Raw genomic sequence first — 24,620 nt, forward strand, 5'->3', positions numbered from 1 at the left:
ACACTGCTAAGAAAGGACTTGAACGCTTTTCAGCAGCCGCATCAACACATCCGTGCTTGCGCATCTCGCTTTGCTGTTTTTTCTTCGTTTGCTCTTTCTTGTGTGCGTCTTTTGAGTTTGCTTGTGTGCACAAAGACACAAGCAACAAAGCACGCTTCTCGAACACAACGAGGAGCCGAACGGAAAAGTGCACCTACCGTGGTCGGACCGAGAACGATGAAAAAAAAAAAAAGAAACTTTGTTACAAAATATCCGTTTCTCACCGTCAGAACGCTCGTTTATTATCGTGATAGCTACTTTTTCCAACATAAACGAAAGCACTCTTAGCTGAAGTGCTACCGTCTGCTTTAATTTCATAATGTTACTAGCGCCGCTTCACACACAGCGGTGACTTTTGGCATTCACGGAGGCCGCGTTCTAGCTCCTTTGGATTTGCCGTGTAGCAGCGTCGCTGCTCCTTTTCGGTTTTCCTCCTTTAGTGCAATAAGACAACTTTACGGCAAAGGCCGAGAAGAAGTCCCGTGTGACAGGGGTATAAGAACCCCAGGTGGTCGAAATTTCTGGAGCCCTTCCGGAGCGTCCCCTTAGCCTGAGCCGCTTTGGAACGTTAAACCCCATAAACCAAATCATTACGCATAGCTCTCCAGTTGAGTATTGAACGGAGCTCATAGCTGAGGGCTCTGTGTTGACAGCGCTCTTTCTGTACATAAACGATAAGTGGCTCGCTTATAGTCTTTTGTACCCTTGTGTTTTTTTGTAGGATTGCTTTGGAAGATACTCCACCATCGAGAGGTATGTCTTTTGAACCAGAAGGCGCTCCCGGCAGTGAACGACGGCCTTCACAAGTAGATGGAGAGATATCTAAGCTATCCGCTCAGAAGAGACGCAAGCCCAGTGCGCCAGTTCCCGTGGAGCAAAAGAACGAATCTTATACGACGCAAGGTATCGAGGAGGCAGTCAAAACAGTATCGTCCATTAAGAGACCTCGCAGGTCGTCAGTGAGTACTGCCGACAACCGCCGTCGACGCTCATTAGCCGGCAGTTCCACCAGCAGCCGCCTGAAGGGCGCGACCATCAAAGTGGAAACAACGGGGCCATCCTCAGACGATCCCGCTTCGAAGACAGCAAAGCCAAGCGACGCTGGTGGTCCTAAAGCCCTGTCTCTTCAACCAGTCCCAAACACTCAACCATCGCAGCAAGCTGGAGATAAATGTTCATCTCTAAAGCACTCGCGTCAAAAAACCATCCGAGGGGCCTCCGGCATGGATGGGGCTCCCGTGCGTGAAGCGGCAAAGCAGCAGGACGTGCTTGCCTCGGTGGCCAGCACCCAACCTCCTGGCCCTCCTGCCACGGCGTCTACCAAAGAAGGCGCGGCCGAGACTAGCATGGCTTACCCGGAGAACGCCGACGCCCCACCACGTGACCTGGCAGCCGCTGGTTTAGTTCCGGATATTGCACCTGCCGCGCCACGAGAATCTCAGGCCAAGGTTACCAAGGTGATACCAAGGAGAACCACCATGTTGAGCCCCAATTGGCTTGGCCTGAAAAACTTCGATTTGGCCGACATCGTAAGTTGCCAATTTGAGCATTTCATGCAGCGGCTCTTCAAGCATCTTGGGTTGCGTCTGCTTTTGTATGGGCAGCTTCCTGACGGAGCGGTCGAGAAATATATTATGTCGTCGCGCACTCACGCCAGCCCTAGCTTCGTGTCGTTTCTGAGTTGGGCGCTTTGAGTCATACAATGCGGAATAGGAGCGTTGTTTACAGCAGAGGATGATTCGCAATTTTATGCTTTGTTTTGGATCGGGAAAAAAATTAGTTGAAAATATAAAATTCAACAGAAAATGAAATGTAAAGAGAAAATATTGGATGCTTCTTAACCACATTCTTAAAGAGGTGGAGACATCAAATTTTTAATTGGCGTGTTCTTTGTTTCAAGCGTTGCGTATTGCCCCGGGAAGCGTGATACACGCTGTGCAATTCATATATGTGCGGTAAATAATTTATTATTGCATTCTTTATAGTGAACGATTTCGGTTTCGGTTTCTGAGCGCCGGGGTGTTCTGCGATGTCACTATCATGAAAGAGCAGCAACCCTGGTCACATGGGCCCCAAAAGTTGTGACGCACGTATTGCTGCGTCATCTGCTCTCGTACACATGCTGTGCATAGCAGGGCCTCTCGAAGTCGTGTGCCGGCAAACTTGGCCGGTACTGCGATATGCTGAGAAAAGACAAGCGAGCGAGTGACTACACCGAGTCCTGAAACCAAGCGGCTCGCCTCAGCCGATCTCAGTCGGTGTACCACGTATGCCAGCGCGGTTTCTTCGTTGTATTTCGCTTTGCCACGCCGACGCCGATACTCGGCGGACGTCTGTGTCGGTGGCCTGTAGCTGACCCTGGTCGCATTACAGCGACACGATGCCTCACTTTTCCTACCCTTTCTTCAGTTCGCTCTGCCCGAGCAGCCGTACTGCGCATGGCTGCTCAGGGTCCCGTGGCTGCTGATTTAACGATATATTGCCACACTACTAACTCCTCTAGTGGCTCCATACCGCGGCTAAACTGCATTTCCTGGCAGTTGGCAAGCCTTGAGCCATCTCGGGGCTAGATGCTTTGTCCTCTTCATCCCTCGTGCCGCCTGCAGCCTTGCGCGTCCCAACGTCTTGCGCGTATAAGTAACACAAGTAAACCAGACCTGCTTACGTCAACCGTTTCTCGGTGACATTTTTGGTGGAGCAGCTGGGTAACGGTCCATGTACGCTGACCTCGAGGACGCCTTTGACATCAGCCCTCAAGACATGGCTAAAACACCAGTCCACAAGGCGAGCCGCCGCCTGCGAGGCCTACAACCCGAGTTCGGCCAATTCACAACATTCGCAAGGGCCATGACGTCGACTACGGCTAGCCACAAAAGTCAGCATTCCGGGAATGCCCCGCCGTTCGTCCTCCACACACCTCGGTCGCCCCCATCGTTCAACGGGGAGAGGTTCGAGGACGTCGAAGACTGGTTGACCAGCTTTGACCATGTGGCGGGTTTCAACGACTGGGACGGCGAGCGCAAATTACGGAAAGTCTACTTCGCACTACAGGACTCGGCCAAGACGTGGTATGAGAACCACGAAGCTTCCTTCACAAACTGGGAGGTTTTTCGCCGAGAGCTCTTAGCCACGTTCAACACCAGCGAAAGAAAGGAGAAGGCTGAAATCGCCTTGCAATCGAGGTCGCAGCAGTCGAACGAGAGCGTCGCCATGTTCATTCAGGACACGACGCGACTTTTCAGTCGCGCCGACCCTGGTATGCCCGAGGCCTAGAAGGTACGCCACTTAATGCGCGGCGTAAAAGAGCAATTGTTTGCCGGACTAGTACGTGACCCACCAAGAACAGTGGCCGACTTTGCCAAGGACGCAACAAGCATGCAGCGCTCTCTGCAGGAACGTGGCGCGCACTACGGTCGTCAGGCGAGTGTAGCAGCCGCTCACCACTGTACGCCTACGTCGCTACCTACTGAGGAGCTTTGAGAGCTTATGAGGAGCCTGGTACGCGAAGAACTCGAGAAACTTCGCTTCGAAGCTGCACAGGCCAGCGTCGCGGCCATACTGGACGTGGTCCGGGATGAAGTCCGGTGAGTTGTTCAGCCGCCACCAGCTCCGCACCCGGCGCCCTACGTGATGACATACAGTGAAGCGCTACAAAGCCGTCCTGGGCCAGTGGTGCAAGCCTTTTCCCCCGTCACTCCTGTGCCTCCACTGCGGTATGCAATTGCAGCTGTACCCGCCGTACCGCAGGAGTCCGGGTCCACCATGAGAAAAGCGCATGTTTGGCGTACGCCAATCAATAGGCCACTCTGCTACCACTGGGGGGACCCGGCCACATCCTCCGTCACTGCCCCTACCGCAGAATGGGCTTGCGGGGGTTTCCTCCTGACGCACCTCGAACGCGCTACGGAGAACGGCCGCGGGACATCGAGCAATATCTGGCCGACAATGTGCAGTCATCGACCTCGCAACGACGCCAGTCCCGATCGCCATCCCCAAGGCGGTTTTCCTCGCCAAGCCGCCCGTCGTCTTCTGGCCAGTTCAGAGACACGTCCCCACATCGGGGAAACTGAAGATGGCGTCCTCCGGGGGTAGGGCCGCCGCTATTGTACCAAGTGAAGAGCCTCCATCCGACGATCCACGGCTACGATCCGACCGACGACTACTTGACCTCACGACCTAAACGACGACATGCTGTGACCGACTGGCGTCTGCCGAAATCCCAGTAGCCGCTGATAACCGTGATGTGACCGCACTTGTGGATACCGGCGCTGATTTTTCTGTAATGAGCAGTTGGTTAGCCACGGCGCTCAGAAAGGTTCTGTCCCCTTGGTCTGGACCGCAGATCCGCACCGATGGCGGCCATGTGGTCATGCCGATTGGCGTCTGCACGTCACGAATACAGATCCGCGGTGCTACTTTCCCTGGTTGCTTTGCTGTGCTGCCCGAGTGCTCCAATGACCTTATACTCGGCTTGGATTTCCTTCGGGAGTACGGTGCCGTCATACCTTCAGCAGCTGGTCGTGCCATTTTTCAATAAACCACCTGTTGACGCTGATCCCGAGCCACGCAGGACTAAGTTACGCGTCTTTGACGACCACGTTTTGATCCCGTCAAGATCCAGCATGTTTTTTTACTGTAGATTGCGATAACAGCACCACATTCGTGGCATCGCGGAAACCAACATGTCGCTGCTCCTTGGTCGGCAAGTCTGTGTTACTCGAGGAATTGTTGAACTGAACAATATCCGAACCGAACTCTTGGTGACCAGTTTTGACTGTGAACCTCAGTGTTTGCCTGGCAGAACAGCTATTGCGTATTTCGAGGATCTCAGCGAATTCGCGGGACAGCACGCTTTGTCCGGAGTGGAGGAACCAACCACTCCCATAAAAACTGACGTGAACCCAAACCTCCTGTGATGACCCCCATAATGCGCAGGTCCACACGGGACGGAGAGGCAAAGAGACACCGTATGGCTCAGTTTAAACAAACAAGTATATTCAATAATTACACATGATTAAGATTATACATCAGAGGCTGGGGCGTCCGAGCTTACGTGCCGACGACTTCATGGGGGCGATGGAGTGGCTCCGGAGTTGGGCTCGAGCGGTTGCTGGCAGAAGCTGCACGCCGTCGGGCTTCGGCGCTGAAGGCCCTCTTCGCGAACGATGTCGTCCTGAGCGTGTATGCAGTAGAATTTCAATAGTCGTCCGTTTCTTCGAGGATGGTTCACAAACCCTTCCTCTAGTGTCGTTCGGCTTGGAAGATGAACAGGAGGCGAGCTTGTAGATGATGACAGCAGAGCATAATTTTACAACATACATATACAGAGAGTTAAACTGGAAAAAGCAGAACTGAATTTACAAAAGAACAAACTTTGCACTACTTTACTCATCGACCGTGCAGGTTAGTGCCTAAGTAGCATCACATTACATGCTAAGCATGGAGCCCCAGCTCAGACTGGACTGCATCCGTTTACATGTGCTTTTAAGCACTTGATTAACAAAGGACTAAGGGCGGTCATTTCCAGTGGCCCGCCCAAAGCATCAATTCTCCAATCCAAAATAACATGCGAGATGGGGACAACTCCTTGGGTTGGGCTTAGCCTCGAACCCAGAGTCTGTTAACAATACAAACTAAATAAACAACAAAAACGCCACCACTCTCTCTCAAGTGAGAGTATACACAGGCTCTCTCTTCGGAGCTAATTCACTAGCGCCTGTCTTTCCACATTCTTGGCGAGTACTGCCTGTCCGCCATGACAGGTGTCCGTCACGGCCCTTCTGGGAATGCGCTTTTGTTCACGAGGCACGGCGGGAAGCTGTGGGTGCCTTCCCGGCGATAGCCCACGTCGAAAGGGGAAGGAGGGAAAGAATGTTGTCTTCGCGGTAGCGCATAGCGTCGGCTGTGGTACGGCGCGCTCTGGCCCGCTGACAGCTCCCTTGTCCTGGAATGTGCCCGGGAGGGCCGCACCTGGAACGGCCACGCAAATTGGGGAGGATAAAGCCTGTTTCCCCGCGGCGGCGGCGGCGGGTCCGGTTGTTCTGGTCGTCACTCAAAGAGCATGGCTGGGTAATTGATGATGCCGCTGTCACGGCGGCGGGTCCCTTCGTTCTGGTCGTCACTCAAAGTGCATGGCTGGGTAATTGATGATGCCGCTGTCATCTGGGTCTCCGTCTACGCCGCGCCGTGGAACGCGGAACCTCGCAGCACACAAGGAATGTCACACTCGCTCACCCTCCAGAAGAATGTTCTCCGAACATTTGAGTCCCTGCAGCTCCCCTTGTCTTTCTGAATCGCCTCGCACAGTGCGTCCGACAAAACACTTTTCGCTGCACTCAACACCACTGCACAACACCAATGCCTCCGCTGTCATAACTGGCGTCTGCAGGGGCAGCACTGATCTTCTTTTACAGATAAACATGAAACTCAGCACCCAAGCCTCTCCTTTCTAGTCCAAACTGGACGAAATAAATTTACCACAGTTACAAAGGAGCTCCCACTTCTAGCACGATCACGGCACAGACAAAAATATAGATAACGAAAGGAAGTAGGGCAGGTTCTGCATGCGCTCCGCATGCTCTCCTGTGAAGGTGTTACTTAATGACAGAAAGGTTTAACTATTAACTCCGATAACTTAACACATACGCATATAGCAATGTTATGAGCTGCGGCATTACACAATTCTAACCAGTTCACAACTCCGCTCTGTTTACGCCATTAGTCCGACTTAGCTTTCCGATTTCGCAGCGGATATCGGCCTTCATGAGTCATACTAAGTAAGTCTGTGCCCCTTTGTCTGCTTTGGGATTCGCGAGGGCTCGTGGCAGGAGCCTCTCCTGGCGTTATCTGCGCGGCAACCTCGCGCGCTTCTTCTTCTAGCAATGCATGAAGTAAATCCGGTGGCATTCCGGCCGTCACCTCGGGCGCCTGCCGAACAAATGCAGGAGAGGGCGTTTCTTGCGAACTATCTGCGCGCTCCGCTTCACTTCTGTCCCCATCAAAATCCGCGCTTTCCCTTCCTCATTTCGTGAATACTGAACCGGTGCCGACTTGAGGCGATTTGCGTGTATCCTTATCAAACGCCGGTTCACGTCTCGGACTCTGAAGTTTACCGGAGAAAGCTTCTCGACAACCTCGCACGGTCCTCTCCACTTCGTCTGGAACTTACGAGCTAGCCCAATCTGCCTTTGGCAGTTTTCAATGTACACGCTGTCCCCCACATCAAACGGCGCGTCTCTAGCACTGCGATCGTGCACCTCCTTCCTGCGCTTCGCCGCTTTCTTTAAGGACTCCTTTGCGATGTCCCTCGCCACTTGCAAGCGCGATTCTAGCTCAACCTTATAGTCGTCCAGTGAAGCGTATGGGACACGACGGGGGCCCTCTGGCACTTCACTAGGCTGGTCCGGGTCTCGGCCGTAGAGAAGAAAGAATGGCGATTCGCCCGTGCTCTCGTGTGCTGCGGAATTGTAGGCAAACATTGCATACGGGAGCCACAAGTCCCAGTCCCGCTGGTCGCGCGAAACAAAATGCGACAGGAACCCGGCCACGGTTTGGTTCAGTCGCTCCACCGCGCCGTTGCAAGCCGGATGGTACGGTGTTGCCTGCTTCTTAGCGATCTTAAGCAGCTCGCAAACTCTCCTCATTAGCTGCGACACGAAGTTCGTTCCCCGATCTGTCAAGAGTTGCCTCGGGGGTCCATGTCGGAGCACGATCTGTTCGACAAATGCTCTTGCAACCGTGTCTGCCTTCTGATCTGGGAGTGCTACCGCATCCGCGTATTTTGAAAGGTGATCGACAAATACTAAAATGTACTTGTTTCCGGAAGTGGTCGTGGGCAATGGGCCCATTATGTCCATACCTGTCCGCTCGAAGGGAGCCGAAACCTCAGGGAACGGCTGAATTGGAGCTGGTCTTCGTCCCTTGGGTGTTTTTCTTTCGAGACAGGAATGACACTTCGCACAGTAGTCTCTAACATCCTGTCGCATGCCACTCCAAAAGTACAAACGCTCCACACGCCTGCGTGTCTTCGCTACGCCAAAATGACCGGCGCATGGCGCATCGTGAAACGCGCGAAGAACCCTTTCTGTCCACGACCGAGGTATGACGACTCTCTCCCAAGCGGTTTTCTCTGGTCTCCCTTTCCTGGTTGGCCTCGTGCGCCGACACAGGGTGCCGTCTTTGCCAATGAAATAACCTAGCTGTTCGGGGTGAGACGGTGCGTCCTCTAAGCTTTCGATTATTCGCTTCAGGTCCGGATCTTTGCACTGCTCTGTGCGTAATTCGGCGGGGTCGACTACGGGGACAAACTCATCTATAGCTGCCACGGCAGCTGTGCGGCTGAGTGCATCAGCATTCAGATGCGTCTTTCCTGACTTGTGCTCAACTTCAAAGCAGTATTCCTGCAGGTGTAGATTCCATCTAGCGAGTCGCGAGCTAGGGTCCCTGACACTCATCACCCATTTCAGAGGATGGCAGTCTGTGACTAGCTTGAATTTGCGGCCGTAAAGGTAGCATCTGAAGTGCTTTACTGCCCAGACAACGGCGAGGCACTCCCTTTCCGTAGCTCCGTACTTTTGCCCTGTGGGGCTCAGCTGTCGGCTAGCAAAAGCAATGGGATGTTCTTTGCCCTCGATAACCTGAGATAGCACGGCACCAACTGCGAACTTTGACGCATCTGTGGCCATAACAAAGGGCAAATTAAAATCCGGGTGGCGCAACAGCGGTGCACTCATTAGCTTCCTTTTCAGGGCCCCAAAAGCATCCTCCGCGTTTTCGTCCCAGCGAAAGGCGACATTTTTGGCTGTTAAGGCGGTGAGCGGCTTAGCGAGCTTGGCGAACTCCTCTATGTGCCTTCGGTAGTAACCGATCAGGCCGAGAAACTGCCGGACCTGGCGGACGCTAGTCGGGGATGGAAAATCCGAGACACACCTTAGTTTCTCAGGGTCCGGTCGCACGCCGCCAGCTGAAACAACGTGCCCGAGGTATTTCACCTCGTTTTTGAGGAATTGGCACTTAGAGGGCTTCAGCTTGAGACCCGCTCCTCTTAGTCGCACCAAAACCTGCTCAATATCGCGCAAATGGTTCTCAAAACTGTCACTGTATATGATAATGTCATCCATATACACGAAGCACAGCCTCCCCAGAAGACCTGCCAGGATAACATCAGCGGTTCTCTGCCAGACAGCAGGGCTGTTGGCCAGACCCATCGGCATTCTTTTCCATTCATAGTGCCCTGAGGGCGTGTTGAATGCCGTTTTCTCGGCATCTGCCGGATCCATTGCTATCTGCCAGAATCCCGCCGCCATGTCCACTACCGTGAAGTACCTGGCAGAGCCCAGCTGAGAAAGCGTCTCCTGTATATTGGGGATGGGGTATGGATCGATGCGAGTTACGGCATTTAGTTTGCGGTAGTCCACTACCAATCGATACGAGCCATCTGGCTTTTCCACCAATAGTGCTGGTGCTCCCCAGGGTGACTTTGAGTGTTCTACAATGCCGCGATCAATCAGGTCCTGCACCTGCCGCTCCATCTCCTCACGTTGGGAGTAAGGAATCCTGTACGCACGCTGGTAAACGGGCGATGAAGTGCCGGTTTCTATCCTGTGCTTTATAACGCCACAGCAGCCCAAATCCAGGTTGGACGCGGCGAATACCTCCGAGTAGTCGTTCAGCAAACCAGCCAGAGCCTCCCTCTCCCTGGATTTTACGTGAGAAAGATCGAACGACACCTTTGGAGCAGCCGAAGGACTAGCATGCTCTACAGTTGCGAGTACCGTATCGGTGGGCTCACGTTTCTCTATCGCAGAGGTGAAGAAAGCCAATGTTTTGTTCTTGGGAAGGCTCAGTGGCTGCTGGCTACAGTTAACCACCCGTAGGGGCACTCTGTGGGCGTCATTAACTGTCACGAGGCACGCGGCTGCCTTCAGGCCATTGCTGAGAGAGTCGACCGGCTCAAGCACTCCCACGGCACCGCTCTCTACATCTGAAGGCACAAACGCGTACAAAATGTGCTCCGACCAAGGAAGGACGACCGCCTCCTCGACCAGCCGGACGGCAACCCGCGAATATACCTTCTCCAATGATCCCACTGTTTGACGGGTGTCAATATCGGTAATGCGAATCTCAGCCCCTCTCCTGTTCAAAAACGGAACTTTTGAGCCGCCCGCATTAACCTCTTGCTCAGAGAATGAGACTACTACCTTCCCTTTTCTCAAAAAATCCTGCCCTAATATACCTGACACTCCGTTTGGCAGAGACACCGTGTCCGGGCATACGTAGCAGGGGTGCTCCAATGCAATTCCGCCGAGAGAGAAGTGTAACCGGTAGAGTCCACTTATGCCAAGAGGATCCCCCGTTATGCCTACAAATTTGGTTGCCATACCACCAGACGCTTCCAACACCTCGCGGTCCCCCTTCCTTCGAAGCGTGTTAAAACTGCTCTCCTTAAGCAATGTCACCTTTGACCCCGTATCTATCAACAATTCCATACAACAACCATTTAACTTGCAACGCACAACAAAGCATGCCTCGTCGGCCACACAAACTACCACCACCTCATCATCTACTGCTCCCTCCCCACGCTCCTCAGGCTGGGGAGGACTAACTAGTTTTTTGACTCGGTATCTGGAGCCCCGCTGTAGGCTTGCTTAGGGCGTGTCTCGCCTGCTTCTCTTTGTGGCTCCCCACGGCGCACGTTTTGGCAGAACCTGGCGATGTGTCCGCGACCCTGGCAAGCGAAGCATACGATTTCTTTAAAATCTCGCATACCGCGCCTGTAGCTTTGTGGCGGTCTCCGGTTTCCCGCGAATGGGCGCTGTTGAGCGCGCGCTTCACCCTGGCGTTCTACCTGCTGAGATAGCAGCTGTTCTAAGCGATCTAACCGCTCTGTCAAGAGAGCAACCTCAGGGTTGAGCACCGCTCTCTCTATGACGCGTACTCTCGCTGCGGCTGTCGTTAACGCCTCATTTTGTTCCTCATCCAATGCGGCCTCCACGGCTTGGTCGAAATTGCTCGGCTTGCGCGAGAGCACGAACCGGCGCACGGGGTCTTGCAGACCAGCCACGAACAAAGCGGTAATTTCCTCTTTAAGTATATCCTCCGCGTATTTCTTCTTAAGCTGGTCTCCTTCCTCCTCCCTGCTTAACGTATCGTGCGCTAGGCGCTGAAGCCGCGACGCAAATGTTCGCACGTCCTCCCCTACCATCTGTCCGGCGTCACGGAACCTCTGTACCCGCACGTGACGTGGTTCAGTGTCGAAATGCTCAAACGCGAGCTTCTTAAATTCCGCAAATGATTTTGTGGATTTTACTTTTTCGTCTCGCCATGCAAAATCATGAGCAGCTCCTGCCATCTTACACCTCGCCATTCCCAGCATTTGAGCATCGGACCATCCCCCCATTTTCCCAATCTCTTCTAGCATGGAAAAGAAATCGCAGATTGGAACCCCTGTCTTATCTCCCGTAAACGTCGGAATGACGCTTCCTAATGCCAGCATGCTTGCTCCGAGCGACGGCTGTGGAGTGGGAGCTCTCTCAGATAAAGACATTTTTTTTTCAAGCCCTCCGGTGCCTCAAGCCTCTCAAATGAAGGTAAAAGTCCCACAATCAGTCCCGTGATTCCCTTTTGATTACAATTTTGAAGTCATGAATGTCGCAGCATTCAGAGGACATTTGCTTTTGAGACCCCACTTCTGACACCAGTGTGATGACCCCCATAATGCGCAGGTCCACACGGGACGGAGAGGCAAAGAGACACCGTATGGCTCAGTTTAAACAAACAGGTATATTCAATAATTACACATGATTAAGATTATACATCAGAGGCTGGGGCGTCCGAGCTTACGTGCCGACGACTTCATGGGGCCGATGGAGTGGCTCCGGAGTTGGGCTCGAGCGGTTGCTGGCAGAAGCTGCACGCCGTTGGGCTTCGGCGCTGAAGGCCCTCTTCGCGAACGATGTCGTCCTGAGCGTGTATGCAGTAGAATTGCAATAGTCGTCCGTTTCTTCGAGGATGGTTCACAAACCCTTCCTCTAGTGTCGTTCGGCTTGGAAGATGAACAGGAGGCGAGCTTGTAGATGATGACAGCAGAGCATAATTTTACAACATACATATACAGAGAGTTAAACTGGAAAAAGCAGAACTGAATTTACAAAAGAACAAACTTTGCACTACTTTACTCATCGACCGGGCAGGTTAGTGCCTAAGTAGCATCACATTACATGCTAAGCATGGAGCCCCAGCTCAGACTGGACTGCATCCGTTTACATGTGCTTTTAAGCACTTGATTAACAAAGGACTAAGGGCGGTCATTTCCAGTGGCCCGCCCAAAGCATCAATTCTCCAATCCAAAATAACATGCGAGATGGGGACAACCCCTTGGGTTGGGCTTAGCCTCGAACCCAGAGTCTGTTAACAATACAAACTAAATAAACAACAAAAACGCCACCACTCTCTCTCAAGTGAGAGTATACACAGGCTCTCTCTTCGGAGCTAATTCACTAGCGCCTGTCTTTCCACATTCTTGGCGAGTACTGCCTGTCCGCCATGACAGGTGTCCGTCACGGCCCTTCTGGGAATGCGCTTTTGTTCACGAGGCACGGCGGGAAGCTGTGGGTGCCTTCCCGGCGATAGCCCACGTCGAAAGGGGAAGGAGGGAAAGAATGTTGTCTTCGCGGTAGCGCATAGCGTCGGCTGTGGTACGGCGCGCTCTGGCCCGCTGACAGCTCCCTTGTCCTGGAATGTGCCCGGGAGGGCCGCACCTGGAACGGCCACGCAAATTGGGGAGGATAAAGCCTGTTTCCCCGCGGCGGCGGCGGCAGGTCCGGTTGTTCTGGTCGTCACTCAAAGAGCATGGCTGGGTAATTGATGATGCCGCTGTCACGGCGGCGGGTCCCTTCGTTCTGGTCGTCACTCAAAGTGCATGGCTGGGTAATTGATGATGCCGCTGTCATCTGGGTCTCCGTCTACGCCGCGCCGTGGAACGCGGAACCTCGCAGCACACAAGGAATGTCACACTCCCATCTAATCAGAAACGCTGCCTCGAAAGTGTTATCCAGTCTTTCTGCGACTGCTTTGCCTCGACCTCCAAGGTTAGGCAGACACCGCTCACAAAGCACCGATTTAGAGTTGACTCCTACCAGTGGTCGTTATGTCAGCCGCCTTACCGGATCTATTCGAAGGAGCGTGATGCCATTCGCCGCTTAGTTCAAGAAATGCTCCAGGACGACGTGATACAGCCGTCGACGAGCCGGTGGGCGTCGCCTGTTGTTCTAGTGTCAAAGAAAGATGGAACCCTACGGTTCTGCGTTGATTACAGACATTTAAACAAAGTCACAAAAAAAGGATGTTTATCCTCTCCCGCGTATTGATGACTCCCTGGACCGGCAGCGCCACGCCAAGTAGTTCTCATCGCTAGATTTATGAAGCGGCTATTGACAAATCGAGGTGGACGAACGCGACCGGGAAAAGACCGCCTTTATTACACCGGACGGCCTATACGAATTCTTGGTGCTCCCTTTCGGCCTGTGCTCGGCTCCTGCAACCTTCCAGCGGATGATGGATACCGTTCTTGCCGATCTGGAATGGCAGTCCTGTCTCGTGTACTTGGATGATGTTGTCATCTTCTCTGATACGTTCGAAGAGCACCTGAGACGCCTGCGCGCTGCGTTCGAAGCAATTCGGTAGGCCGGCCTTTCCCGGAAGCCTGAAAAGTGTCACTTCGCTTTCGAAGAGTTGAAGTTTCTGGGCCACATCGTGAGCGCTAAAGAGGTTAGCCCAGACCCCGATAAGACTGCTGCCGTGGCTGCTTTTCCTGTGCCCACCGATAAGCGCAGTGTGCGCCGCTTTCTTGGTATCTGCGCCTATTATCGGCGTTTTGTGCAGAACTTCTCCCAGATCGCTGAGCCCTCACACGACTCACGAAAGATTCCGAACCGTTCTTCTGGGGCCTGGAGCAACAGCAAGCTTTTGAACACCTTCCCACTCGTCTCCAAAGTACGCCCATCCTTGGACACTTCGATGAGTCAGCCGACACTGAAGTACACATACACGCCAGCAACATCGGCCTCGGCGAGGTCCTTGTGCAGAGGCAGGATGGTCTCGAACGCGTAATCGCATACGGAACCCGCACCTTGTCACGATCTGAGGCGAACTATTGCACCACCGAAAAAAAATGCCTGGCCATTGTGTGGGCAGTAGCCAAATTTCACTCGTACCTATATGGCCGCCCTTTCAGGGTCGTCAGTGACCACCACTCGCTCTGTTGACTGGTGAACCTCAAAGATCCCTCGGGACGGCTTGCACGCTGGAGCCTTCGACTTCAGGAATTCGATGTCGCCATCGTCTATAAGCCTAGTAGGAAGCACAGTGATGCCGACTGTTTGTCTCGTGCTCCTATCGCGGACAACCGAGCTGGCCCCGACGACGATTCTGTTTTTCTTGGCGCCATCTCCACATCCATTCTCATTCAACACCAAACAGACGACAACGAGCTACGGCGCCTCATTGAGTATCTAGAACGAAGCGCTCAGTCTCCCCCGCGAATCTTATCGCGCGGGCTGTCGTCGTTCTGTTTACGTCCTCTATAAGAAAAACTACAGTCCCACAGAAGCTGCCTATCTACTCGTCGTGCCTGCGGCCCTTCGCGACGAAGTCCTGCAGGCGAGCCTGGATGACCCATCATCTGGTCACCTGGGTTTTTGTCGAGCTTTGGCACGAATATGGCAAAAGTACTACTGGTGCAGGGTTGCTGCAGTTGTGAAGCGTTACGTAAAAACTTGCCGCGAGTGCCAGCGTCGCAAAACGCCGCTGACTAAGGCAGCCGGCCTACGGCAGCCTATTGATCCACCTCAGGTCCCCTTCCATCAAGTCGGCATGGACATACTCGGCCCATTTCCGGAGTCCTCGCTGGGTAACCGCTACATTGTGGTCGCCACCGACTACCTCAGCCGATACTGTGAGACTAAACCTCTTCCCCGTGGCACTGCTGACGAAATTGATAACTTTTTCATTCAAAACATTGTGCTTCGTCACGGTGTACCCACCATCGTTTTAACTAACAGGTGAACAGCGTTCACCTCGGCCCTTACGCAGGAGGTTATGCGCCTGGGCGGCACCAGTCACCGCAAAACAACCGCTTACCACCCTCAAACGAACGGCCTCACCGAACGGCTCAACAAGACGATCGCCTACATGATTTCCATTTATGTCGACGCGGACCACCGGAACTGGGACGCCATACTCCCTTACGTCACCTTTACCTATAATACTGCGGTCCAGGAAACGACACGCTTCACTCCATTTTGTTTAGTACACGGTCGCGAAGCCACAACCATGCTGGTTGCAGTGCTGCTTCCTGCTAGCGCTACCCTCTTTGTTATGAGTGCTGCCCAACTTGTTCGTTACACTGAGGCCGCCCGCCAACTCGTTCGACAGCGCATCCGGCACCAGCAAGTTCATGACGCTCGGCGCTACAACCTCCGCCACCGAAATGTGCGTTACCTGCCCGGCGAACAAGTCTGGGTGTGGAGCCCAATCCGCATGCGGGGACGCTCTCAGAAGCTTCTACGCAGATACTTTGGCCCCTACGAGGTGCTCCGCCAGCTCAGTCAAGTTACCTACGAAGTTCTCCCCCAAGGAACAGTTCGCTCTTCTAGACGGCCGACCTCCGAAGTTGTCCACGTCGCTCGGATGAAGCCGTACCACGCCCGCTAGCCCCTCGCGCGTGTCTACACCACACGCCAGACATGTGCGACTACCCTTGTGGTCCTACCTCTCATTGCTACCACACCGAGTCGGTGTCTTTCAGAGAAGGGGAGCAATGCCACACTACGATGGATGGATGGATGGATGGATGGATGGATGGATGGATGGATGGATGGATGGATGGATGGATGGATGGATGGATGGATGGATGGATGGATGGATGGATGGATGGGTGGATGGGTGGATGGATGGATGGATGGATGGATGGATGGATGGATGGATGGATGGATGGATGGATGGATGGATGGATGGATGGATGGATGGATGGATGGATGGATGGATGGATGGATGGATGGATGGATGGATGGATGGATGGATGGATGGATGGATGGATGGATGGATGGATGGATGGATGGATGGATGGATGGATGGATGGATGGATGGATGGATGGATGGATGGATGGATGGATGGATGGATGGATGGATGGATGGATGGATGGATGGATGGATGGATGGATGGATGGATACGGCTGAACCCTTTACATCGGGCGGTGGCTCAAGCCACCTAGCCATGTCTTGTGAAATTTTACTCCTGTCTTGCTTTTAGCCACCAATCAGATAACCTTCGCTTGGTTACTTCTAACCTCTTAAAATCCACTTTCCCTTCACTATCCCTAAACCCCAATGCCTTGGGTAAGTCAGCCCCGCTGCCTTCCACTGTAGGGTGAAGCCCTTTACAGAAAAGTATCAAGTGTTCAGCCGTTTCCTCCTCCTCTCCGCACGCAATGCACAAAGTGTCTATCTCCTGGTACCTGACTCTATACTTCTTAGTCCGCAAAACTCCAGTCCTGGCCTCAAACAACAAAGAACTTCCCCTACAATTATCATAGATATTTTCTTTGACAATTTCCTGTTTAAAGGTCCGGTATGTTTCTAGTGCCGATTTCGTCAGCATCCCTGTTTTCCACAACGCTCTCTCTGTTCCTTTAACCTTTTTCTTAACCGATAATTGCTGATTTGCCCCCTTACTGCTGTCCAGATATTTGCTTGTCAATTTTCTAGTTCGCTTTCTCCATTTCGTGTCAACATTCTTTATATACAGGTATCTGAAAACTTTCCTAGCCCACCGCTTTTCCTCCATCCTTCTCAATCGTTCCTCAAATGTTATCTTACTGCTAGCCTCTCTGCTCTCGAAAGACGCCCATCCCATATCACCCTGTACCCCCTGATTTGGTGTATTGCCATGTGCTCCCAAAGCTAACCTCCCTACTCCCCGTTGCCTAATTTCCAGCCTTGCTTGAACATCTGGCCTCATACACAGGACCGCATTCCCGAAGGTCAGGCTAGGGACCATCACCCCTTTCCAGATCCCTCTTACCACCTCATACCTATTGTAATTCCACAGTGCCCTATTTTTCATGACAGCTGCATTCCTACTAGCTTTATTCATTACATATTTTTCATGCTCTGTCAGATACTCAACACTGTTATTTATCCACACCCCAAGATACTTGTACTCATTCACTACCTTTAGCACGAACTCCTGTATTCTATGCTCGCCGCCCTCTTCATTAAATGTCATGACTAACTCCTCTAGTGGCGCCATACCGCGGCTAAACTGCATTTCCTGGCAGTTGGCAAGCCTTGAGCCATCTCGAGGCCAGATGCTTTGTCGTCTTCATCTCTCGTGCTGCCTGCTGCCTTGAGCGTCCCAACGTCTTGCGCATATAAGTAATGCAAGTAAACCAGCCCTGCTTACGTCAACCATTTCTCGGTGACAATATGCTGCTTCTTTAGCAAACAGCCCATGTATTCGCTAAATGGATGCTTCCAGAAAATTGTACAGGATTGCGCATTTACCGCTCGGGTATGTAACTACCCCAAGAATGCGCCCATGACGACGACTGTATGCTTCTGGACGCTACTTTTGTTTACATATCTGCATCTGTATACAGGCAGCAACTGCACGTTCGTTCGGCATGAACTTCAAGATCCGTTGTACTCAGGTTAAACAAGCTCTTCTCTTTTGCGCCGCTTGTGCATTTACTTGTTTGCGCACTGCGATAACTTTGCAAGAATCGCCGAAGAATGCGAGCGCCAGCCTAGGCAGCGCTTCATAGCTAGGTTGTTTACACCGCGTAGGACCGGCGTTTCTGACTGGTTGTAACTGCTTTGTTGCTTTTTCTGATGTGTCCAGTACTTGAATTTAAATTGATTTATCCAGAAGAGTATTCGGCGCCCATTTTCGGTAAATAAAATGGCGTAATCTGTTGCCCTCACGCGACGCCGACGACTGCTAGCAGCCGCCGCGGGCGCCTGCAGCATTGGTCGACAGACCGGATCACACCGCTTAGCAGCGGCGGTTCCCGCTCGAGGTATTTGCATCGTAAGAGGTAAGCAGCCCTCGATTTCAGGCCACTGTTGTCAAAACTACGCTCGATGACCATTTGTATTCGCTAAAAGTGGTGAACTCGCTCTGCACATTCACCGACATCGCACATACGAACCCGGCGGACTCGCAAGGCCTATTCATACTGCTGGTGAGCCTAAGGGTGAAAATATGAAATGTAGTCGCTCGTTTCGCTTATTCGTATTACGGAGAAGGTATAAACAAGTAACCGTCTCATCGACATGAAGGTTTCACTCGACCGCCGATATACGGTGCCCGGCTGGTGCGTCAGCAACGCCATATATGCCGATCAGCACACCGACCGCTGAGCCGCCAACGCAGCGCCTCGCCGATGTCGCGCGTCAGAGTTCATAGTACGTCACTAAGGTGGCTACGTCATGTTACTGTGCTGTGATGTAACTACTATTCACTTATATGTTTCAACAGTTCTACGTCACCAACTATAACGCTAGCGATGGGTCTAGATCGTGAGGAAGAGCATTTAGGAACTTTTTGGAGCTGAAATAAAAAATTTTTAAGCGTTTGTTGCATCCAGTATTTCACTGTGCGTAACCTTACATAGAGAGGAAGCCCATAACAAGCTTATTATAGCTTCAAAATTTGGTGTCTCAACCCCTTTATAGAATGCTTTCTGGTATGAGTATAGAATGCTTATTCGATTAACCCGCCAAAAATACATTGAAACCGGGTGCATTTCTTTTGTATGATTTGCATGAGTCATCATGTTCTGGAATGTTCAAGTACCTCCTATTGTATTATTACATGAAATTTCACTAATCCGACTAATTCCACCACCTTATCCTACCCACTATTCACCACTAATACACTATATTTCACTTTTGGGGCTGGGCCAAGTTCCAGTTTTGTGGGTCTTCAAATTTCCAACTTTGGCTGTGCTCTACCATTTGTCTACTAGCCATTATGCGGTCTTGATGAAGTCACGACCCTCGCAATCACGTTCATAGGCCGAGTTAGTCCTCGTACGAATGCAGGCGCTGTGGTGTTTCGGTTAAGCGATGCGCTGCTCTCAAGCCATTTGGCTCTTTCAAACACAGCCATCGGTTGAGGCTTGTGAGACCCACGTTGAACATCTCGAGCTCCTGTAATGCTAATAAGCATAACCACGATGGTCGGGTTGCAATCGCGTCGAATTCCGCAACGGTATCTAGTTTACTCAAACTGGCGGGCAGGTTGCCAGCTTCCAGAGTGGGTATGTTGTGATAACGTTTAAAGGTCACGTGACTTCTCTCGACCAGACACCCGGAAAGTTTGTGTGAGACGACAATCTGCACTCTCTCGCAATTAAATTAATTAAAACTAGTGCAGTGCTTCAATACGATATCTCCTATATGCTTTTCGACAACAAAAATGTGGTTACCTTCTACCCGAAATTCCATACGTAGAAGTAATTCCTTATCATATAACCCAGTAAAAGTAAAAATGCCACTCATATCTTTTGCCAAAGCCACCTCGATTAGGATTGCTCCTGCAAAAGCATTGTCAAGTCATCGCGTTTCAACGAGTACAATGTTTCCTTCAACACAAGCAGGACATTCGAATGCGGGGTAGGGCGGAAAAGGACACCTGCATCTTAATGTCATAACCCAGCAGTTATGCGCCGATTCATACAAAGCTCCTCTTCCCTTTCAGGTGAAGAGTCCACGGGAGACCTTCTGCAGTGGCGCAGCCCTGCTCCTGAAGAAAGAGATTGTCATCAGCCTCGCTGTTATAGGGACCATACTTTTTGTTCTCGTCGCCCTGTTCTTCCTAATGCCTGTGAAGACCACGAAAGTAAAGGACAGCTACTGCGTGACAGACGACTGTCTTTCACACGCAACCCTCCTTACTGAGACGCGAGACACAAAGTTCGACCCCTGCCATGACTTCAGCGCCCATGTTTGCTACAACTGGTCACCGCCCAAACGAAGCAAAGAAGTTAGAGATTTTGACGCCTCCGCCATGGAAGACATGGTCTACTCGTGGCTCCTAGACATGAAAACAACTCTGCAGGAAGGATCCAAAACGTTCCCCGTGGCCAACAAAGCACTGGCCATGCTGGAGTCCTGCATGAGCAACTCCTCTACGTACGGAACAAACTTGATGGATTTCCGGCGATTTGTCAACAATCTCAGCTTACCTTGGCCAAATCCACCGCAACAAGATATTGACGCACTAGGCGTGCTCGTCAATCTGGCCTACAATTGGCAGGCCGCCTTCTTGTTCGAGGTGCGAGCGTCCTTGGTGCGGAAAGGCGGACACAAAGGCAGGAGGAGCATTATTTTGACGCCGGCTCCTTTGATCACCCGCTACCATCAACAGCACCGCGCTGTGATAAGAGACGGAAAGGACGCCTACTTCAAGTACTGGATGGACTTCTACACAGCCCTCTTCGGCGACACCAAAACAGCCAGCAAAGAACGGGCGCTTGAGACAGCCGACATGGAGGGCGACATTTTTGTGGCTATCAAAGAAGCGTTACAGGCATCGCCAAAAGACTCAGCCGTGTTCCCGATAGCCGAGCTCGAAGTGTTCACGGTCGACATAAGCTCCAGCCGATGGTTCCAGCTGCTGAAGAACGTTACCGCCATGAGCCCCGAACTGACAGAGCAAGACGTTGTTGTGACGACCAACGTATATTTCCTGCAAACAGTGGGCAATCTGTTCAAGAAGTACACCAACGCTCAGATCTTGGATTTTCTGGGGTGGCAATTTGTTCAACACTATGCGCCAGTGTCTGATAGCGGCCTCCTGGTGGCGCGTTACGGCGACCGCAGGACAGCCAGAAGCTTCAGACCTACCTTCTGCGGATTCCACATCGAGGTACCCTACAGGGTGCTACTTCTAACACTGCGCTTTGCGTCCCGGCTGACGCAGAGCGACAAGGAACTGGTCGACGCCGGCTTTGACCGCCTCGTGTCGATGGCTGTGCACTTGGTCAACGATTCCAGCTGGCTGGACTCGGAGAGCAAAGCCTTGGCCACTGACAAGCTTCGCGCTGCCAGCTTGCGGCTGTGGCCTCCCGCCGAATTCCTCAATGAGACAAACCTCGAGGAATTATTTCGCGCGTTTCCAGAAAAACAGGAGTCTTTTGGCGAATACTTCATCAAATCGCGCCAGAGCATTCGAACGATCAGTAGAACCCTGGAGTTCGACACAGTGCTTGGGATGCCGGAAAACTATGGCTTGCCTTATTTCGAGTACGACTATGCAGACAACGCTATAGGTGTCGCTATCGCAGCTGTGGCCCGCCCACTTTTTTATGGCAAAGGCACTCCGGCCATGTTCTACGGCGGGTTTGGCTTCTCCGTCGCCTTAGAATTGGTCAAGGCGCTCGACCAGGAGGGCCTGCAATGGCACCCCGACGGACGGCTGGTCCACTCGTTCTTCAGCGAGACCTCACACGCGGTTTTCGAGGCCAAAAATACGTGCCTCAATTCAAGTGAGTTCGACAGTGGCAAAAGTGTGTTTCCTGAAATACCGGCGCTGCAGATAGCCTACTCCGCTTTCCTGGACGCAGCAAGTGAACCTGGGAGCCAAGCGCAGATAAGCACCGAGCTCACCGAAGAAAAGGTATTTTTTATGACAATCTGCTACATGACCTGTGCCCGAAAGGGCGTCAAGAACCCCTTCGCGGCTGACTGCAACAAAATTGTGCGCAATTCTGCTGCTTTTGCGAAGGCCTTCCGCTGCCCAGAAGGCTCTAGAATGAACCCAGCATATAAGTGCGCTCTTTTCGAGTGATACGAGACCTTTGTGATGTGAGTATGGTTGCAGTTTGACAAAGTTACTATGAGCTTGAATTTTTACGCACACCGACGACCACTGACTATAATGTATCCACGCACTGTTTTGGTCCAGCGCATGACTTACTGTGTAATCCAAAAGCCATCAGTGAGAACTCTCCTTTGGTTTCGGCTTTCACTCATCACAGGTGGTGTTTTCTCTTATATGTTTGCACTTTTTTCCATAGCTTTGCGATCAGGTATCAAGCCGCGACTCATAATGTTTCGCAATAGTCAGCATCAAAGCTGAACTAGAAAAATTGAAATCTCCTGCTTAGGCAGGGAGGCGAGGCGGCTGCGTAACTTGTGTACGTGTCGTTATTTTGGGGATGCAACTGTGCCATTTCTCGATCAAAATTTTAATCTACAAATGCACTTATTGCGGCGAAGTCCAAGATGCCAACTATATTGGTGAAAAATTCTTCGTCGCAATTGGGCAATAGCAAACTACCATCGCTGATATTTTACTGCATTGACAGCGAACGGTAGCGACCTGTGTATTTATAACGAGTGTAGATGCGCAACGTGATGTGGTCCGTACTTTCACCAGTGGCTCTTTTCTGAATATGACAGTTCGTGGCGAAACTGATAGTGAAACAAGTCTACTTATGTTCCTTTTCACGTCTACTAGTATTGACGTGACGCATTCCATCATTTAATTACCTATATCTTCCATGTTCTCTGACTGTGTGCAATCAACTCATTGCAATTCCTGCGTATCGATGTATTGGGCTCAGTGAAGGCTCTCATTTTTTGCGATACTACTTTGGCCTATCGATTTTCCGTGCGCCTCTAAAAATGCGACGTTAAAATGTTTTGTTCGAAGTAAGTGATGTTGTGGATGAAGCATAAGCTTTTTCTTGTAGCGGAAACTTTAAATCGCACTTATCTCTTAATTTGTGGACGCTTATTTGTTTCCGTCGCTGCTGAAAATGAAATTGAGAAGGAATGAATTGCGTCCGGTTCGATGAACTAATTGATCTGTACCACGGTGTAAATTTAGACTAATGTCAGCTGCATTCTGAAGGCTACAGTGGCCTGTTTAAACTTCATTCTATGGGCCGAGCAAATGCGCTTGTAACGCGTGCTAACAGTCGTAGGGTCAGGATTTTTTCGATCACGCTCAAATGCATTTCCAGCGCTCATATGCGCACTGCGAATTTGCCTACTGCAATAACGTATTTGCTTCTCACAACATGGTGCAGAAGAAAGTTGCGGGAGCTTGCATGCTATCGCACAGCTGTGAAGAATGCCACTACATGGCAGTTGGCAAAGCATATACCCAAACGCTCACTCATCGCCTATAGTAGACAGTGATGCGGTGGATTATGTAACGGCTCAATGTAACGGCACAATTCAGGTGATCCGTTACTGTTTTCTGACGACTTTGGCAGTTCTGCGCCGAAAAGTAAAACTCTACACAATCCATGAGCATCCAATAAAAACGGGGGACGGCTTTGAAGTCCTAGTCAGGCAGCCGACCATCCAGTTATTAGTTACAAGAATGAACTTCCGTGCAAGTAAATACTGCACGCTCTATTGACGCGTGTGTGGCCAGCGGATACCGGCACTGGAACCAAAAGGACAATGCGCTGCTTCTAAAGCAAAAGCGGAGCGTACTACAGCAAAAGTATTAATAAACCATTTCAGGGTGGGTTCACTTAGTTTAGTTAAATGTGTGCGCTCACGAGAGATGCAGGGATGGCGTAAAGGAACAGCATCCCCCTCGCGTGAAAGAGCACCGGTGTTCGAAGCCCGATGCCACGCAATTCTCCACCAGGTTTACAAAAATAACTCCGCGTGTCGACGGACTTGTATATCCAGGCCTAGGGTGCTGTCTGATTTCGGTGACCAGAACTGACAACGCATTCCCTCGCCAGAGCAGGATTTGGCCACCCTTCTATGAACAAGCCTATTAGCCCTCGGCCCTCAGCCGCCAGCGGCTGCGGAGAAACTGGCCAAGTCGGCCGTCAGACCCGTGACGCAGCGGAGGGCGCTAAGAATTTCTGGATCCGGACAGTCCGCCATTGGAAACTGAATTTGGCAACGTTTAATGCCAGAACCTTATCCAGTGAGGCTAGCCTAGTAGAATAGTTCGAATAACTAGCGGGCATTAAATAAGATGTCATAGGGCTTAGTGACGTAAGGAGGACTTATGAGCCGTATACCGAACTAATGGATGGGCATGTACTGTGCTATCGTGGATTAGACGACCGACGAGAACTATCTGTGGGATTCCTTATTAATCAGGATATAGCTGGCAACGTACAAGAGTTCCATAGTATTAACGAGAGTGTGGCAGCCATCGTATTTAGGCTTAATAAGAGGTACAAAGTGAAGGTGGTGACGGCCTACGCGTCTACATCCAGTATGATGGCCAGATCATCTTCATAGAAGCTTTCAGCTTCTATGAAGATGAAGCTGAAAGCTTCTATGAAGACGTGAAATCGGCAATGAACAGGGTAAAATCACTGTACACTGTACTAACAGGCAACTTCAATGCGAAGGTAGGCAAGAGCAGGCCGGAGACCAGGCGGTAGGCGGTTATGGGATAGGTTCTTAAGAATACCAGGAGGGGGGGGGGGGGGAGTTATTAGTAACGTTAGCAGAGCGAAACAATTTACGGATCAGGAATAACTTCTTCGCAAACAAAAGAACAAAGTGGACGTGGAAGAGCCCCAATAATG

The 24,620-nt window shown here is 51.6% G+C and overlaps 1 protein-coding gene across 1 annotated transcript; it reads left to right on the forward strand.

Moving 5' to 3' along the window:
* The first annotated feature begins 1,262 nt into the window (after positions 1-1,262).
* LOC144097894 (neprilysin-1-like) lies at positions 1,263-21,892 on the forward strand. The gene is made up of 2 exons (XM_077630499.1): positions 1,263-1,568; positions 19,802-21,892. Exons 1-2 carry the CDS (start codon positions 1,263-1,265, stop codon positions 21,890-21,892), a joined length of 2,397 nt encoding a protein of 798 aa, XP_077486625.1.
* Positions 21,893-24,620: the final 2,728 nt, after the last annotated feature.

This window comes from Amblyomma americanum, chromosome 7 (assembly GCF_052857255.1).
Source record: "Amblyomma americanum isolate KBUSLIRL-KWMA chromosome 7, ASM5285725v1, whole genome shotgun sequence".
Lineage (NCBI taxonomy): Eukaryota > Metazoa > Arthropoda > Arachnida > Ixodida > Ixodidae > Amblyomma > Amblyomma americanum.